This window comes from Lipotes vexillifer, unplaced genomic scaffold (assembly GCF_000442215.2).
Source record: "Lipotes vexillifer unplaced genomic scaffold, Lipotes_vexillifer_v1.1 scaffold180, whole genome shotgun sequence".
Taxonomy (NCBI): domain Eukaryota; kingdom Metazoa; phylum Chordata; class Mammalia; order Artiodactyla; family Lipotidae; genus Lipotes; species Lipotes vexillifer.
Genome location: NW_006796149.1, coordinates 1,958,554 through 1,972,613, shown reverse-complemented (window position 1 = coordinate 1,972,613; position 14,060 = coordinate 1,958,554). Strand labels below are relative to the sequence as shown.

The following is a 14,060-nucleotide window of genomic DNA, read 5'->3' as shown; positions in this document are numbered from 1 at the left end:
TTTCTAACTCCCATCTCTAGTTTTTATAGCCTTTTATTGCACTCAAGTAAATTATCCTTTACCCTCCTGTTACCACCATCTTATATTTTACATATTTGGCTTGTATATATTTGTGATTTTCTCCTCTGATTTCATCGTTTTATACATTAGTATAATATGTCAGAATGCAGGTTTATCTAACCTTTATATCCGTACTGGTTAAATCCTCATTATACTACTGTACCTAATTTTAGAAGCACCTCACCAAAGGGCAGGGATATGGAAACAGTTAAGAGAGTATTACAGATGATTAGAGAGACAGAGCTTTCTTGTTTGCTGCTGTATCCCCAGCTCCTAAGACAGTGCTAGGGCACATGATAGGTGCTCAATAAATATTTATTGAATGAACAAAGGAATACTACTTTAAAAATTTTGTTTGGCTGCATTGGGTCTTCGTTGCTGCGTGAGGGCTTTCTCTAGTTGCGGTGAGCAGGGGCTACTCTACGTTGCGGTGTGCAGGCTTCTCATTTCAGTGGCTTCTCTTGTTGTGGAGCATGGGCTGTAGGTCACACAGGCTTCAGTAGTTGTGGCACGTGGGCTCAGTAGCTGTGGCTTGCGGGCTCTAGAGCGCAGGCTCAGTAGTTGTGGCGCACAGGCTTAGTTGCTCCGCAGCATGAGGGATCTTCCCGGACCAGGGCTCAAACCCGTGTCCCCTGCATTGGCAGGCAGATTCTTAACCACTGCACCACGAGGGAAGCCTAAGGAATACCACTTATGAACTATAATTATTCAGCTTTCAAAAGGAATGTCTCAGGGAAAAGCTGAGATTGGTATGTGGTTAATTATATGGAAAATATTGACAATTAGTTACATTCACCTTGGGGCTTTAAAAGAATCAGGTTTTGGCAATAAAGGTTTAAATTAGATTCATACATTTTGTACTTGTTTATCCCACTACCAGCGTATACACACACACACACACACTATTTAGTCACCAACTTCAATAGATTATTCTTTCTTGTCCCCTTTGTTGTTAGCTGCCGCTTAATTGGTTTCTTTACCTTCAGTTTCTTAATCCAGCACACTTGCAATTAGAGTTAACTTTCTGAAACAAAGTTGATTGTGCCACCTTCAGCATTTTACCTTCAGTTTCTTAATCCAGCACACTTGCAATTAGAGTTAACTTTCTGAAACAAAGTTGATTGTGCCACCTTCAGCAGCTAAGAGGATATAAAACCCTTTTGTATGGCATATAAAGTTTATTCCCTGCCACTCCACAGTTTTCACATCTTCCTCTGCTCTATCTATGACACATTGTTCATTGTTTTCCAAGCAGACCAGGTGGCGTTCTATCCAGGCAGACCCAGTGGCGTTCTACCTTTATAACATTTTATATGCTGTTCCTTATACCTAAAATGCCTTTTTGTCACCAGCAGTTTTTTTTAGAGGAAGGTTTCAATTTTTTTTTCCCTGAGGATGTTTCAGTCATTGACTATTGGATTTTAGGTACTTGCAGTTAAGCCTTTAAAGGCAAGGTTAAACCCGATGACCCCACCCTGCTATTGAAAGAAATGACTCAGTTCTATTAGGAACAGACTGTTTTCTTGGTGCTGAGTACTGTTCCAGGCACTGAAGCATCTTCCCTGCTGGAAGGTGCTTATACTCTATACTCTGCTACCAAAGTGTTTCCTCATTTCTACTAATGTTTTTGGGTTAGCATTTAGTGGCAAGAAAATGACCAATAGTAATTTCAATTTCTAATTATCAACAGGTAAAAGAACTTAAACATTCAAACAAACTAGAAATAACAGACATCAAACTGGAGGCAGCAAGAGCTAAGAGTGAGCTAGAAAGAGAAAGGAATAAAATTCAAAGTGAACTGGATGGTAATATATGATTTCCCATGCTTTTTACTGTTACTTTCACATATAAACTCAAATTACTAAAATAGATCAAACTGAATTTTTATTTCCAATTTTAAGCTTAATTGAATTTTAATTTTAGAGCACACATACGTATTGTTTTTATTTGTATGTTAAATGTTCATTCTGTGATGTAACTTTTTAAAAAACAATCTTATGGTTATATCATTGTTATTTGATTAATACATAAATTAAGTGAAACTATAGATAGGATTCCATACTTCCTGGGTATATAACTTAAAATCTGTTTAGATCACGTGATTATTAATATCAGACCATTTAAAATCTAAAGAATATATAGGTGGGTTCCAGGTCCAGTTTTTAAGTTTAAAATTTTTTTTATGTAGACCCTAGGCCAGTTATTGGGCCTAGTTCAGCCTAAGCTTATTTTTAAACTCCAATTTAGTCTTAGACTATCCTTCTCATCAAGATTTCTCAGAAATTATATTATTTCTGACTTTTATTTAGTACTTAAATAAGCTGCCTGGACCTGCAGCTGTCATGAAGTTGGTCTCTAGTTGAACTGGCCTCTAATTTCAGTTTCAGACAGAGCTTATGATGAATGGCTATTTTCATTATTAATTTCTACTTGATGTTGACTCATGGATTTTCATAGAGTTAGGGAGCATATTTTCTTTGGAACTTAAAGAGTTTGAGATCCAGTTTTGCATTCTTTTTAAACTTTGAGTTAGATATGAATTTGTTTTAGTTATTCCATATGCAAAATACTTGTCATTTCATTACGAGGAAAATTTGTGAATTCATTGGACAAACTTGAAAGTGTCCAATTTGTATTAGATATCTAACAGTTCTGATAAGTTTCAAAAGCTTCTGTGATTTTATTCACTCTGCTTTCCAGCTAGCTTTATGATGATGCTGTCTGTGGGATTTAGGTTACAGAACCCTTTTAGAAGTTAAGTATTTAAACCTGTTTCAATATTACCCAGGTTGATGTCCCCAGCTCTCATGATCCAAATGAGTAAATGTATATAACCTTTTATTAAAGTGTTTTTGTGTGAGTGCTTAATAAAGTGACAAATTAAGTCTGAGTAGTAGTCTTTTTTCGTTAAGAAAAGTTTATCAGCAAAGTAAAGATCTTTGAGATGTGTATCTGGAGAGACTTACTTTCTATATTCTTTTATCAGCTTATGAATATTTGCTGTTAATTGCAGTTTTTCTTCTTAATAACATTGAATACAGTACAGTTTTCTCCTTTAAAAAAAAAATACTAGGATTACAGTCAGACAATGAAATTCTCACATCAGCTGTTGAACACCACAAAGCGCTTTTAGTAGAAAAGGACCGTGAATTAATACGTAAAGTACAAGCTGCCAAAGAAGAAGGTTACCAAAAACTTGTGGTATTACAAGATGAAAAGTAAGTACCTAATTACCTTATTTTGTGTTAAATCTCCTTGCAAATGAAAACATTTTGCTGTCATATCATCCTTATTGTAGTTCTTGTAATATAATTATCATCTGTTTTTTTAGGCTAGAACTTGAGAGCAGATTAGCGGATTTAGAGAAAATGAAAGTGGAACATGATGTCAGGAGGCAATCTGAAAAGGATCAGTGTGAAGAGAGGTTGCGAGCTTCACAGATGGCAGAAGAGTCGGCCAGGAGGGAACTCCAGAGTATTAGGTTATATATGCATATTTTTTTAAACTTCATTTTGAAATAATCTCATAGCCAACAAAACATTGTAAAACTAGTACAGAGTATTCCCATATAATTTTCACCCAGATCTCCATATCTGAATTATTTTGATACCTTTGTTGGTTTCAGTTGGCCATATGTGAGTGCGTCTGTTTCTGGACTCTGTTCTATTCCATTTATCTGTATGTCTGTCTCGACACCAATATCACACACTCTTGACTACTGTAGCTTCATAGTAAGTTTGATTCAGGTAGTGCAAGTCTTCTACATTGTTCTTTTTTGGCAAGATTGTTTTGGCTCTTCTAGGTCCTTTGCCTTTCCTTGTAAATAATCACCTTATCACCATTTTCAAAAAGGCTTAAGATTTTGATTGGGATTGCACTGAATCTGTAGCTCAGTTTGAGAAGAGTTGTCATCTCAACAGTATTGAGTCTATCCAATCCATGAATATGGCCTATCTCTCCATGTATTCAGGTCATCTTTAATTTCTGTCATCAGAGTTTTGTAGTGTTCATTGTATATATCGTGCTCATATTGTGTTACATTATAATTCCAAGCATTTTTATGCGATTATAAGTGGAGTTATGTTTTAAAATTTTACTTTCTAATTGTTTATTGCTGATATATAGAAATATAGTTCAGGGGCTTCCCTGGTGGCACAATGGTTAAGAATCCGCCTGCCAACACAGGGGACACCGGTTCGAGCCCTGGTCTGGGAAGATCCCACATGCCGCAGAGCAACTAAGCCTGTGTGCCGCAACTACTGAGCCTGCACTCTAGAGCCCGTGAGCCACAACTACTGAGCCCGTGTGCCACAACTACTGAAGCCTGCACTCCTGAGCCCGTGCTCCGCAACGGGAGAGGCCACTGCAATAAGAAACACATACACTGCAACGAGGAGTGGCCCCCGCTCGCTGCAACTAGAGAAAGCCCGCGCACAGCAACAAAGACCCAGTGCAGCCAAAAATAAAATAAATAAAATAGATACAACATTAAAGAAATAAAAAATATTTAAGAAATGTAGTTGATTTTTATGTATTGACCTTGTATCCTAGGACCTTACGGAAGTCATGTATTTTCTACTAGCTGCTTGTGGGTTCTTAGTTTTCTTACATCATGTTGTATACGTTATACTTTCTTTTAGTTTACTTGTTCATTTTTTGGTTTTGGTGTGTTTTTTTGAGGATTTAAGTAGGTTTTATTTTTTTGATAGTATTTTTTTCAATAGATCTTTATTGGAGTATAATTTTTTGAGTTGGGAATTTAATTCAGCTAATGTTCATTCTTTCATTTTTATTGGTAAAAGTATCATGCTGAGAATTTTCTTATCACTGCTTTTTGATTGTATCATATGGATTATGATATGCAGTGTTTTAATTATCATTATTTTTTAGAAATTCCCTAATTTCAATTTGCATCTTCCTTTTCACCCAAGAAGCAATAGAAGGTATAGTTGTTTAATAGAAGGTGAAACTAATAGTTTTCTAGGGCTGCCACAACAAAATACCACAGGGTAGTTTAAACAACAGAAATTAATTTTCTTACAGTTCTGGAGGCTAGAAGCCTCAGAGCTCAATGTGTTAGCAGATTTGGTTTCTCCTGAGGCCTGTCTCCTTGGCTTGCTGATTGGTTGCCTTCTTACTGTGTCCTCACAGGGGCTTTCCTCTGTGTGCATGTATCCCTGGTACCTCTCCCTCATATAAGGACACCAGTCATAGGATTAGGACCCACCCATATAACCTCATTTAACCTTCGTTACCTCTTTAAAGGCCTTGTCTCCAAATACAATCACATGTAAGTGATTGAAGGTTTTTGAATTTCCAGGTGATAGGGCTTTCTTGTTTATTTTGTTGTTAAATTTTAGTTTTATTGCATTGTGATCAGAGTATTGATTCTGTTATTTCTGCTTTATGGAACACTCTAATGTTTTCCTTGTGACCTAATATATCAAGGCCAGGACTACGGTAAAGACAGTGAGGCAACCAGGGTGCAAAATTTAAGGAGGTACTCACTCTTATGTGTTGACATTGGACTTGCAGGAAACCTGGAGTGAGTATCCTTAAATTTTTCACTCTGGGCACCTCCCTTGCCTTATCTCAGTCTCAGACCTGTAATACATGATTGATTTTTATGAGTGTTACATAAGGACTAGTAAAGAAAGTACTCAATTATGAGTATAAAGTTTGAAATATACCTCCATAACATCTACCTTACTAACTGTGATGTTCAGGTCTTCTGTATACTTTGATTGTTTTGTCCACTTCATTTGTCTTGTACAAAGAGTAATATATTAAAGTCTCCTGTTATTACGTTAGTGTGTTTCTATCTATGACTCCTTAAATTTCTTGTAATCTTTTTGCTTCATAGGTGATTGCTATATTATTTGGTATATAGATAATCGTAACAGTTATACTTTAATTATGAATTGTGGCTTTTAGCATTTAAAAGCACTTTTCTTTTTGTCATTTAATTTTTTTTGTTTGAATTCCACCTTGTTTGATATTGTTATTACTCCTGTTTTATTTTAAAATTGTTGATTTTTTTCATAGATTTCTGACAGCTGTTGCTCTAGATTTTTTTAGGTGCATATATATTCATGGTTGCTTGTTATTTTTCCTTTAACATTTTATCTTGAATTTTATATGGGCTAATATTAACATTTCTACTATTTCTTTCCTTTTGCTCATATTTGTGGTACATCTTTTCACTTTATTTTCAGCTTTATTTATTGTTTTATTTTAAATGTGTCCCTTATAGACAAAATATTACAATATCTTTTAAAAATACAATTTGGGGTTTCCCTGGTGGCACAGTGGTTGAGAGTCCACCTGCCAATGCAGGGGACACGGGTGCGTGCCCCGGTCCAGGAAGATCCCACATGCCGCAGAGCGGCTGGGCCCGTGAGCCATGGCTGCTGAGCCTGCGCGTCCGGAGCCTGTGCTCCACAATGGGAGAGGCCACAATGGTGAGAGGCCCGCGTACCACAAGAAAAAAAACAAAACAAACAAAAAAACGATTTGAATGATAGTTTCTTGAGCAGTATGTTAACTCATTTACATTCTTGTAATTACTTTGCCATTAGAATTTAATTATCTTTTTTCACTTTTCTTTTTTTTTTTTTTTTTTGCGGTACGCGGGCCTCTCACCGTTGTAGCCTCTCTCGTTGTGGAGCGCAGGCTCAGCGGCCATGGCTCACGGGCCCAGCCGCTCCGCGGCATGTGGGATCTTCCCGTACCGGGGCACGAACCCGTGTCCCCTGCATCGGCAGGTGGACTCTCAACCACTGCACCACCAGGGAAGCCCCTAAGGTTACTTTCTATTTGTAAAATGTAATTATCCCTTAGAATCCTAAATGTAATGATCTTAAATCATGGACTAATTTTCTTCTTTAAAAAAAATCAAAAATCTCCTATCAGTTATGAATTCTAACCCAGCACTGCTTCAGCAAAGTGAACTGAAGAAAATTTTGTAGATCATCTCTTACAGTCTACCACAATGCTGTTCTTACTCCTTTAATGTTTAATGATAGTCAGATACTCTTTACCAATGGTTTCTTTGGCCTCAGTTTTTATAGGTAGGGCAGTTTTGTTTCTCTTCATATCTATATAATTATTTAGAAAGTATTCAGGCCACTAATGCTTTCATAACTCGGTCTTGTTTCTTGTTGATTTATCATGTGTATCCAAAATCTCGACCAGAGCTAAGATATACTTGGGGCCTAACTTTTCTAACTCTGGACCGGAGCTAGGACCCATGGTGTTTTCTCCCCTATTTTCATCTCCATGGTTTTGTAGAAAGAAACCTTTATTCACTCAGTAACCTAAAAGCTCTGAGTTAATAGCAACCTTAAACATTTAAGGGAGAAATGAACAGAAAGTTTGAGGGAGTAATAGTATAGCTAGAATTACGGAATAAGAGTATGATTGATACTGTCAAAGGAGCACAGGAAGAGCAAGACTGGCCCTCTTCCTTTAGGTCCATTGTTTCTGGCGTTTGTATGTAAATATCTCAGGAGCAGTGTATTTTATGGTTTCTTCCATATCATATTGTCCGACCATCTTGTGCATTTAAATGTGTAATCCAGGATTTGGGTTGGTTCATTCAGTCCAACAACATATTTACTGAATTTTTTTTAATAGATCTTTATTGGAGTATAATTGCTTCACAATACCGTGTTAGTTTCTGTTGCACAACAAAACGAATCAGCCATATGCATACACATGTCCCCATATCCCCTCCCTCTTGAGCCTCCCTCCCACCCTCCTTATGCCACCCCTCTAGGTCATCGCAAAGCACCGAGCCAATCTCCCTGTGCTATGCTGCTTTTTCCCACCAGCCAGCTGTTTTGCATTTGGTAGTGTATATATGTCGATGTTACTCTCACTTCACCCCAGCTTCACCCTCCCACCCCATGTCATCAAGTCTTTTCTCTATGTCTACCTCTTTATTCCTGCCCTGCAACTAGGTTCATCGTACCTTTTTTTTTTTTTTAGATTCCATATATATGCGTTAGCATACTGTATTTGTTTTTCTCTTTCCGACTTCACTCTGTGTGACAGACTCTAGGTCCATCCACCTCACTACAAATAACTCAATTTTGTTTCTGAGTAATATTCCATTGTGTATATGTGCCACGTCTTCTTTATACGTTCATCTGTCAGTGGTCATTTAGGTTGGTTCCATGTCCTGGCTATTATAAATAGTGCTGCAGTGAACATTGTGGTGCATGTCTCTTTTTGAATTATGGTTTCCTCAGGGTATTAGTGTTTAAAGCACAGCCCTAGGCCTTTGAGAATATTGTCTTCCCAAGAAGCATTTCTAACTGGGTTGAAAAGGCATGCTAATAATGCTAAACTATAACTAGTACTTGCCAAACAAATTATATTTGAGGTAAATGAAGGATTTTTAAAAGGGAAGTTTGAGGGCTTATCCTGTCAAAGCTAATTAGTGTATAGTCTTTCTCATGAGGTTAGTTAGTCCCTTGGTCACCAGGGATACACTGTGTTTTACGTTTTGGCTGAGAATGTATCATTCCTTTTGAAAAGGACACAAATTGTGTAAGTGTGCATTCATCTCAGGGATGAAAACTCATAATATATTTTATAGAACACAGTATGGTGTCTGTACTAGATAGTTTTCTTTTAAATTCTGAATTTAAAATCAGTATAATTACGGCATAATGAAGTGGGAGACAGAGATACTTACTTGGGTGTGAGAAGACCTGGGTCTCGTCTTGATTTGGCTACTTGGTAGCGGTGTGATTTGGGCCTAACTTTGCTAAGCCTCAACCTCTTTTTCTGTATTATCTGGAATTATAAAGAAGACTCTGCTTACTTCCATACAACTGTTACGAGAAATTACTACAATTGGCCAACCTTAATTAAATGCCTGTTCTACTATAGACATCATGGTAGGCATTTAGGATACATTTAGGAGCTCTATAACCCAGCAGAGTGAAGGTGAAGTAGCAGTATGTCTGAAAGCATTTTGTAAATTGCAAAATACTGTATGGCTATAAGATGGCTTCTCCTAAACTGGACTCCTTTCTCCTGCGTACTGACCCACTAGGCACTCCTCCACCAAAGCCATTTGTTCAGGCTGTTCCCTGTGTTTGTCAAGATCCTATCCACCAGAGTTTTATCTCTTACTCCTTTCATGTTTAATGATAGTCAGATACTCTTTACCAATGGTTTCTTTGGCCTCAGTTTTTATAGGTAGGGCAGTTTTGTTTCTCTTCATATCTATATAATTATTTAGAAAGTATTCAGGCCACTAATGCTTTCATATCTCTCATCCTTCTAGATAGACTTGATTTCTCATCTTCTCTACTCCCATAGTTTGTAGATTTTTCCATAGCAAAAGCAGAAATTTGTTACATTTTAATTATATGTGGACACAGCTTAGTTGCCTGAGGTCAAAAATCTTTGTCTTTGAATCTACCACTTTATATAGCACAGTGCCTTGTGTCAATATGGGCACTCAATAATATGATTGTCTAATTCAGTGAAATATATGAACTGTGGATTTTTAGTAATGTCTTTTGTTGGGTTGTGATTTTTAGGTTAAAACTTCAACAACAAATTGTGAATATTGAAAATGCAGAGAAAGAAAAAAATGAAAATTCTGACCTGAAACAGGTATTATTTTAGCAAACATTTTGCTTTTATTTTTTTAAGTGCTTCTTTAAATCTGTGTTTTTGAATCCTTATTGGAATTTTATATATAAATATTCTGAAAATACCACTCCAGTTGATAATGAATTGATGAGGTTGATATGTAAAGATAAAGTGTTTAGACCTCTTTAAGCTCTTGTTTAGTAAGCTTCTTTTGTTTTTCTTAAGATATTTTTATGCTGTGGCTCATGATGAATTTTTTTTAAATTATAGTTTAAAGGGCAGTATTTTGAATTACTTGTGTGATTGACTTGTAACTTTGCATTTCTTATTCCATGAGCTATTTTTTATTATATCCCTATGAAATCTAAGAGTTGTATTTATGGAAGGAAATTCATATTTTAATTAAAGTTGTTTGGGTTCGGGAGGGATTTATATGGGCAAAACAAATTATGAGGAGTGAAAATTCCATTTTTAGGATTTATGCTTGCATGCTAGCTGGCATTGCTTTGCATGTATAGTTATGGTTTCTAAGTTCCAAGTAGGAGGGCATAATGTGTGATACTCTGAGAGAAGTTATCTAGTTTCATTGACATTGGGCTTTCTGTCATCCTGTAGATATGGAGAAGTATTAAGCTCTTTGAAAGTTGCTTGTTCAGCCAGCTGTAATACAAGTTTTATATTTACAGATCCAGTTAAAAATACTGAATAGTTCTTCATGGAGAAATTCATTCTAAAATAGAAATCTGAGACATACCTTTTTACTTTATTCTTCTGACAGTTGCTCTTTGGACCTATACAGTTCTGTATGTGGCTTTGCTACCATCAGGAAGTGATGGAATTATTTCCCATTTATTGCATAAAGAATCTGGTTTCTCTTGGCTCCTGAGTCTTGTAATGGATTCTTTTGATCTGAAGTCACTTGACTCTCTGCCTCCAAACTTCTCTCAAGAGAATGGCTTAGAGAGGTAGAAGAAAGTGAAAGAAAAATGAATACTTGTTTATTAATTGGTAAAATGGCTTTTGCAAGAATTAGGTGTAAATATATCCCAAATGAATTATTTGGATGAGACTTAAGAGCAATGTGAATCTCCTAGCCTGTTAATCTGTAACTAGATAATTAGCTACTTTTCATGAGAAAAAGTACTCCCAGATAAAGGTAAACTGGGATGAAGAAGCCTGACATTTCACAGTTTGATAAATGGTTCTAGAGGCCAAGGAATCCCTACCGTTCATTAGGTTTCTCAGAGCATCTTTCTTCTGCCCAGCACTCTATAAAATGCTTAAAAACTACTCAGAAACAATGTGAGAATGATCCTTCCTGCATTTATGATTCCTCACTATTCAGAGAGCAGAACCCTTGGAAGGGTTGCTAATCACAATGTTGTGGGAGTGGGAGAATGGATTTTCTTAGCAGCTTTACCAGCTTACCCTTTAAAATCTGTTCTTTCCTCAGAGGCTAGGAGACTCTTAATATTTGGATTCTCTTTGCTCACCTCCCTGCTCTCTTTCTAATGACACTTCTCCCCATTTCTAGTACCTCTTCTGGCCTGCTTATTTGGGGAAGAAGAGAGAGGACTCAGTGGCAGATTGAGGAATAGGGTTCTTGATGGTCTCTGGTTATAGTAAGATATGATCCTAATGCTGCTGCCTTCTTTTTTTTTTAACGTTTTTATTGGAGTATAATTGCTTTACAATGGTGTGTTAGTTTCTGCTTTATAACAAAATGAATCAGTTATACATATACATATGTCCCCATATCTCCTCCCTCTTGCATCTCCCTCCCACCCTCCCTATCCCACCCCTCTAGGTGGTAACAGAGCACCAAGCTGATCTCCCTGTGCTATGCGACTGCTCCCCACTAGCTATCTGTTTTACATTTGGTAGTGTATATATGTCCATGCCACTCTCTCACTTCGTCCCAGCTTACCCTTCCCCCTCCCCGTGTCCTCAAGTCCATTCTCTAGTAGGTCTGCGTCTTTATTCCCGTCTTGCCCCTAGGTTCTTCATGACCATTTTTTTTTTTTTTTTTTTTAGATTCCATATATATGTGTTAGCATACGGTATTTGTTTTTCTCTTTCTGACTTCACTCTGTATGACAGACTCTAGGTCCATCCACCTCACTACAAATAACTCAGTTTCCTTTCTTTTTATGTCTGAGTAATATTCCATTGTATATATGTGGCACATCTTTATCCATTCATCTGTCGATGGACACTTAGGTTGCTTCCATGTCCTGGATATTGTAAAGAGAGCTGCAGTGAACATTGTGGTACACGGCTCTTTTTGAAGTATGGTTTTCTCAGGGTATATGCCCAGTAGTGGAATTGCTGGGCCGTATGGTAGTTCTGTTTTTAAGGAACCTCCATACTGTTCTCCATAGTGGCTGTATCAATTTACATTCCCACCAGCAGTGTATGAGGGTTCCCTTTTCTCCACACCCTCTTCAGCATTTATTGTTTGTAGATTTTTTGATGATGGCCATTCTGACCGGTGTGAGATTATATCGCATTGTAGTTTTGATTTGCATTTCTCTAATGCTGGTGCTTTTTATAATTTCATTTCAGGGTGTCCTGAAGGGCACATCAGTTGGGTGTGGCATTTGTGAGGGAAGATGCTTAGTGTCCTCTGTGTCTCTCATATTCTATTGCATTTGTTAAGTGGCCTTATATTTCTCTTCTTTCTTCTCTTTTAAGCAAATCAGTAGTTTGCAGATCCAAGTGACCTCACTTGCGCAGTCAGAGAATGAGTTGCTGAATTCAAACCAAACACTGAAGGACATGGGGGAGAGGTTAAAACAGGAATGCCGAAATTTAAGAAGCCAAGCTGAAAAAGCACAACTAGAAGTTGAAAAGTAGAGTTTGCTCTTTTTTTTTAATGTACAAACTGTTTCTTCTTTCTGCTATATTATATATAGTTCTTTTAATGATGATTCCAGTGCTGACTGTATTTTGGGAACTAGTTACAAATACCTGATTGACAGTGTACAGTGGTCTTAGGTAATGTATTTTTTGTTTCTCGAGATGAGCTTTATGGACTCCTGGATTGCTTTAAAAAAAAGAAAAGAAAAGAAAATAGACATCTAGGGAAGAAAACCTTTTAAAATTCTGCCTGACCCCACAGTATTATGAAAACCTTCAAAGAAACACTTCTGTATTCATTGAGTAAATCAATACATTTCTTACTTCAAATATCTAAATTCTTCTGAATGCCAGAGAACAGAAACAAAATTTTTGATGTGTACAACTTACTTCTTAGAATTACAGTTATAATCTTTTGGATTTTCTCTTTGAAAAGCTCATTTACTTGTTTATATTTTTTGATTTTGAAATCTCTTAGTAGTAGACAGTCTAGTAAACTGGTAGGGAGATGATTTTGGTGACCAAGATCTTATATTCCCTGGAAAATGTTGTTTATGTATGGTAGAAAACCACTATTTTGTATTTGCTTTGTTATTATAACATGTCATTATTATAAGTTTTTGAATCTATGGAACATTATTCTTTTCACAGTTTTTTTCTGAAGGCTACCTTGCCACAAAACTTTTTCCTTATTTTTCTATTATTTAATATTCTAAGGCTTGTCCATGGACTCATATATGTGGTTGAATTTCAAGTAAAGGAAGTAAGCAAGATAACTGTCCATAATGGGTTGTGATGTTCCGCAGGGTCCAAATTATTTTGCTTATATTTTGCAAATAATAGGAATTTGTATCTTGGGATCCTCAAGTGATTTGAAATGTGCTTAAGAATTCCAATCATAATATAGCAAGCAAATGTAACTAACTTACTGGTTTCTGAATGTTATTCATAGGATTATATAGCAGAAAATAGCTGGACTTGGGGTCAGTAGAATGTGATTTTGATCCTAGCTAAGATACTTAAAATCTGTTTGACCTTAGTCATGCAATCTGACTCCTCAGGGTTTGTATATCTCATTTGTACTGCCTATAGTGATGATACTAAAAATCATAAAATATACAGAAGAGCTTTAAAGATGTAAGTTGTTATGATGTTACTATAAAATACCATTTATATGAATTTTACTCTAGCCAGGAAACACACCACATTAAGACTTGATACCAAGGTTGATTTTAAACCATCTTTATTAGGCCCAGTTTTTAATAGCTTGGTGGTATCATGGTTTAAAGCTGATTATCAGTTGTTTGTCCTGTCCCCCCGTTAACTAGGTATAAATCTTTAAGCAAGTTAGTTAACAGCTCTAAGCCTCAGTTTCCTCAGCTATAAAATGGAAATGATAGATGTACCTAACTCAGGGGTTACTGTGAAGAATAAATGATGTAGTACACGTACTATTCTAAGCCCAGTGGCTGGCTCATAGGAAATACTCAGTAATGGTGGTGATAGCAGATACGTGGCCATGCAGGAAT

General features: G+C 36.6%; 1 protein-coding gene across 1 annotated transcript in view; it reads left to right on the top strand.

Moving 5' to 3' along the window:
• Nucleotides 1–14,060, top strand: part of CEP83 (centrosomal protein 83) — a 70,970-nt gene that overhangs the window by 38,093 nt on the left and 18,817 nt on the right. The window contains exons 7-11 of the mRNA XM_007468208.1: nucleotides 1,751–1,865; nucleotides 3,134–3,278; nucleotides 3,392–3,541; nucleotides 9,618–9,693; nucleotides 12,367–12,524. Coding sequence (XP_007468270.1) covers nucleotides 1,751–1,865; nucleotides 3,134–3,278; nucleotides 3,392–3,541; nucleotides 9,618–9,693; nucleotides 12,367–12,524 — 644 coding nt within the window. The remainder of the gene's footprint in view (nucleotides 1–1,750; nucleotides 1,866–3,133; nucleotides 3,279–3,391; nucleotides 3,542–9,617; nucleotides 9,694–12,366; nucleotides 12,525–14,060) is intronic.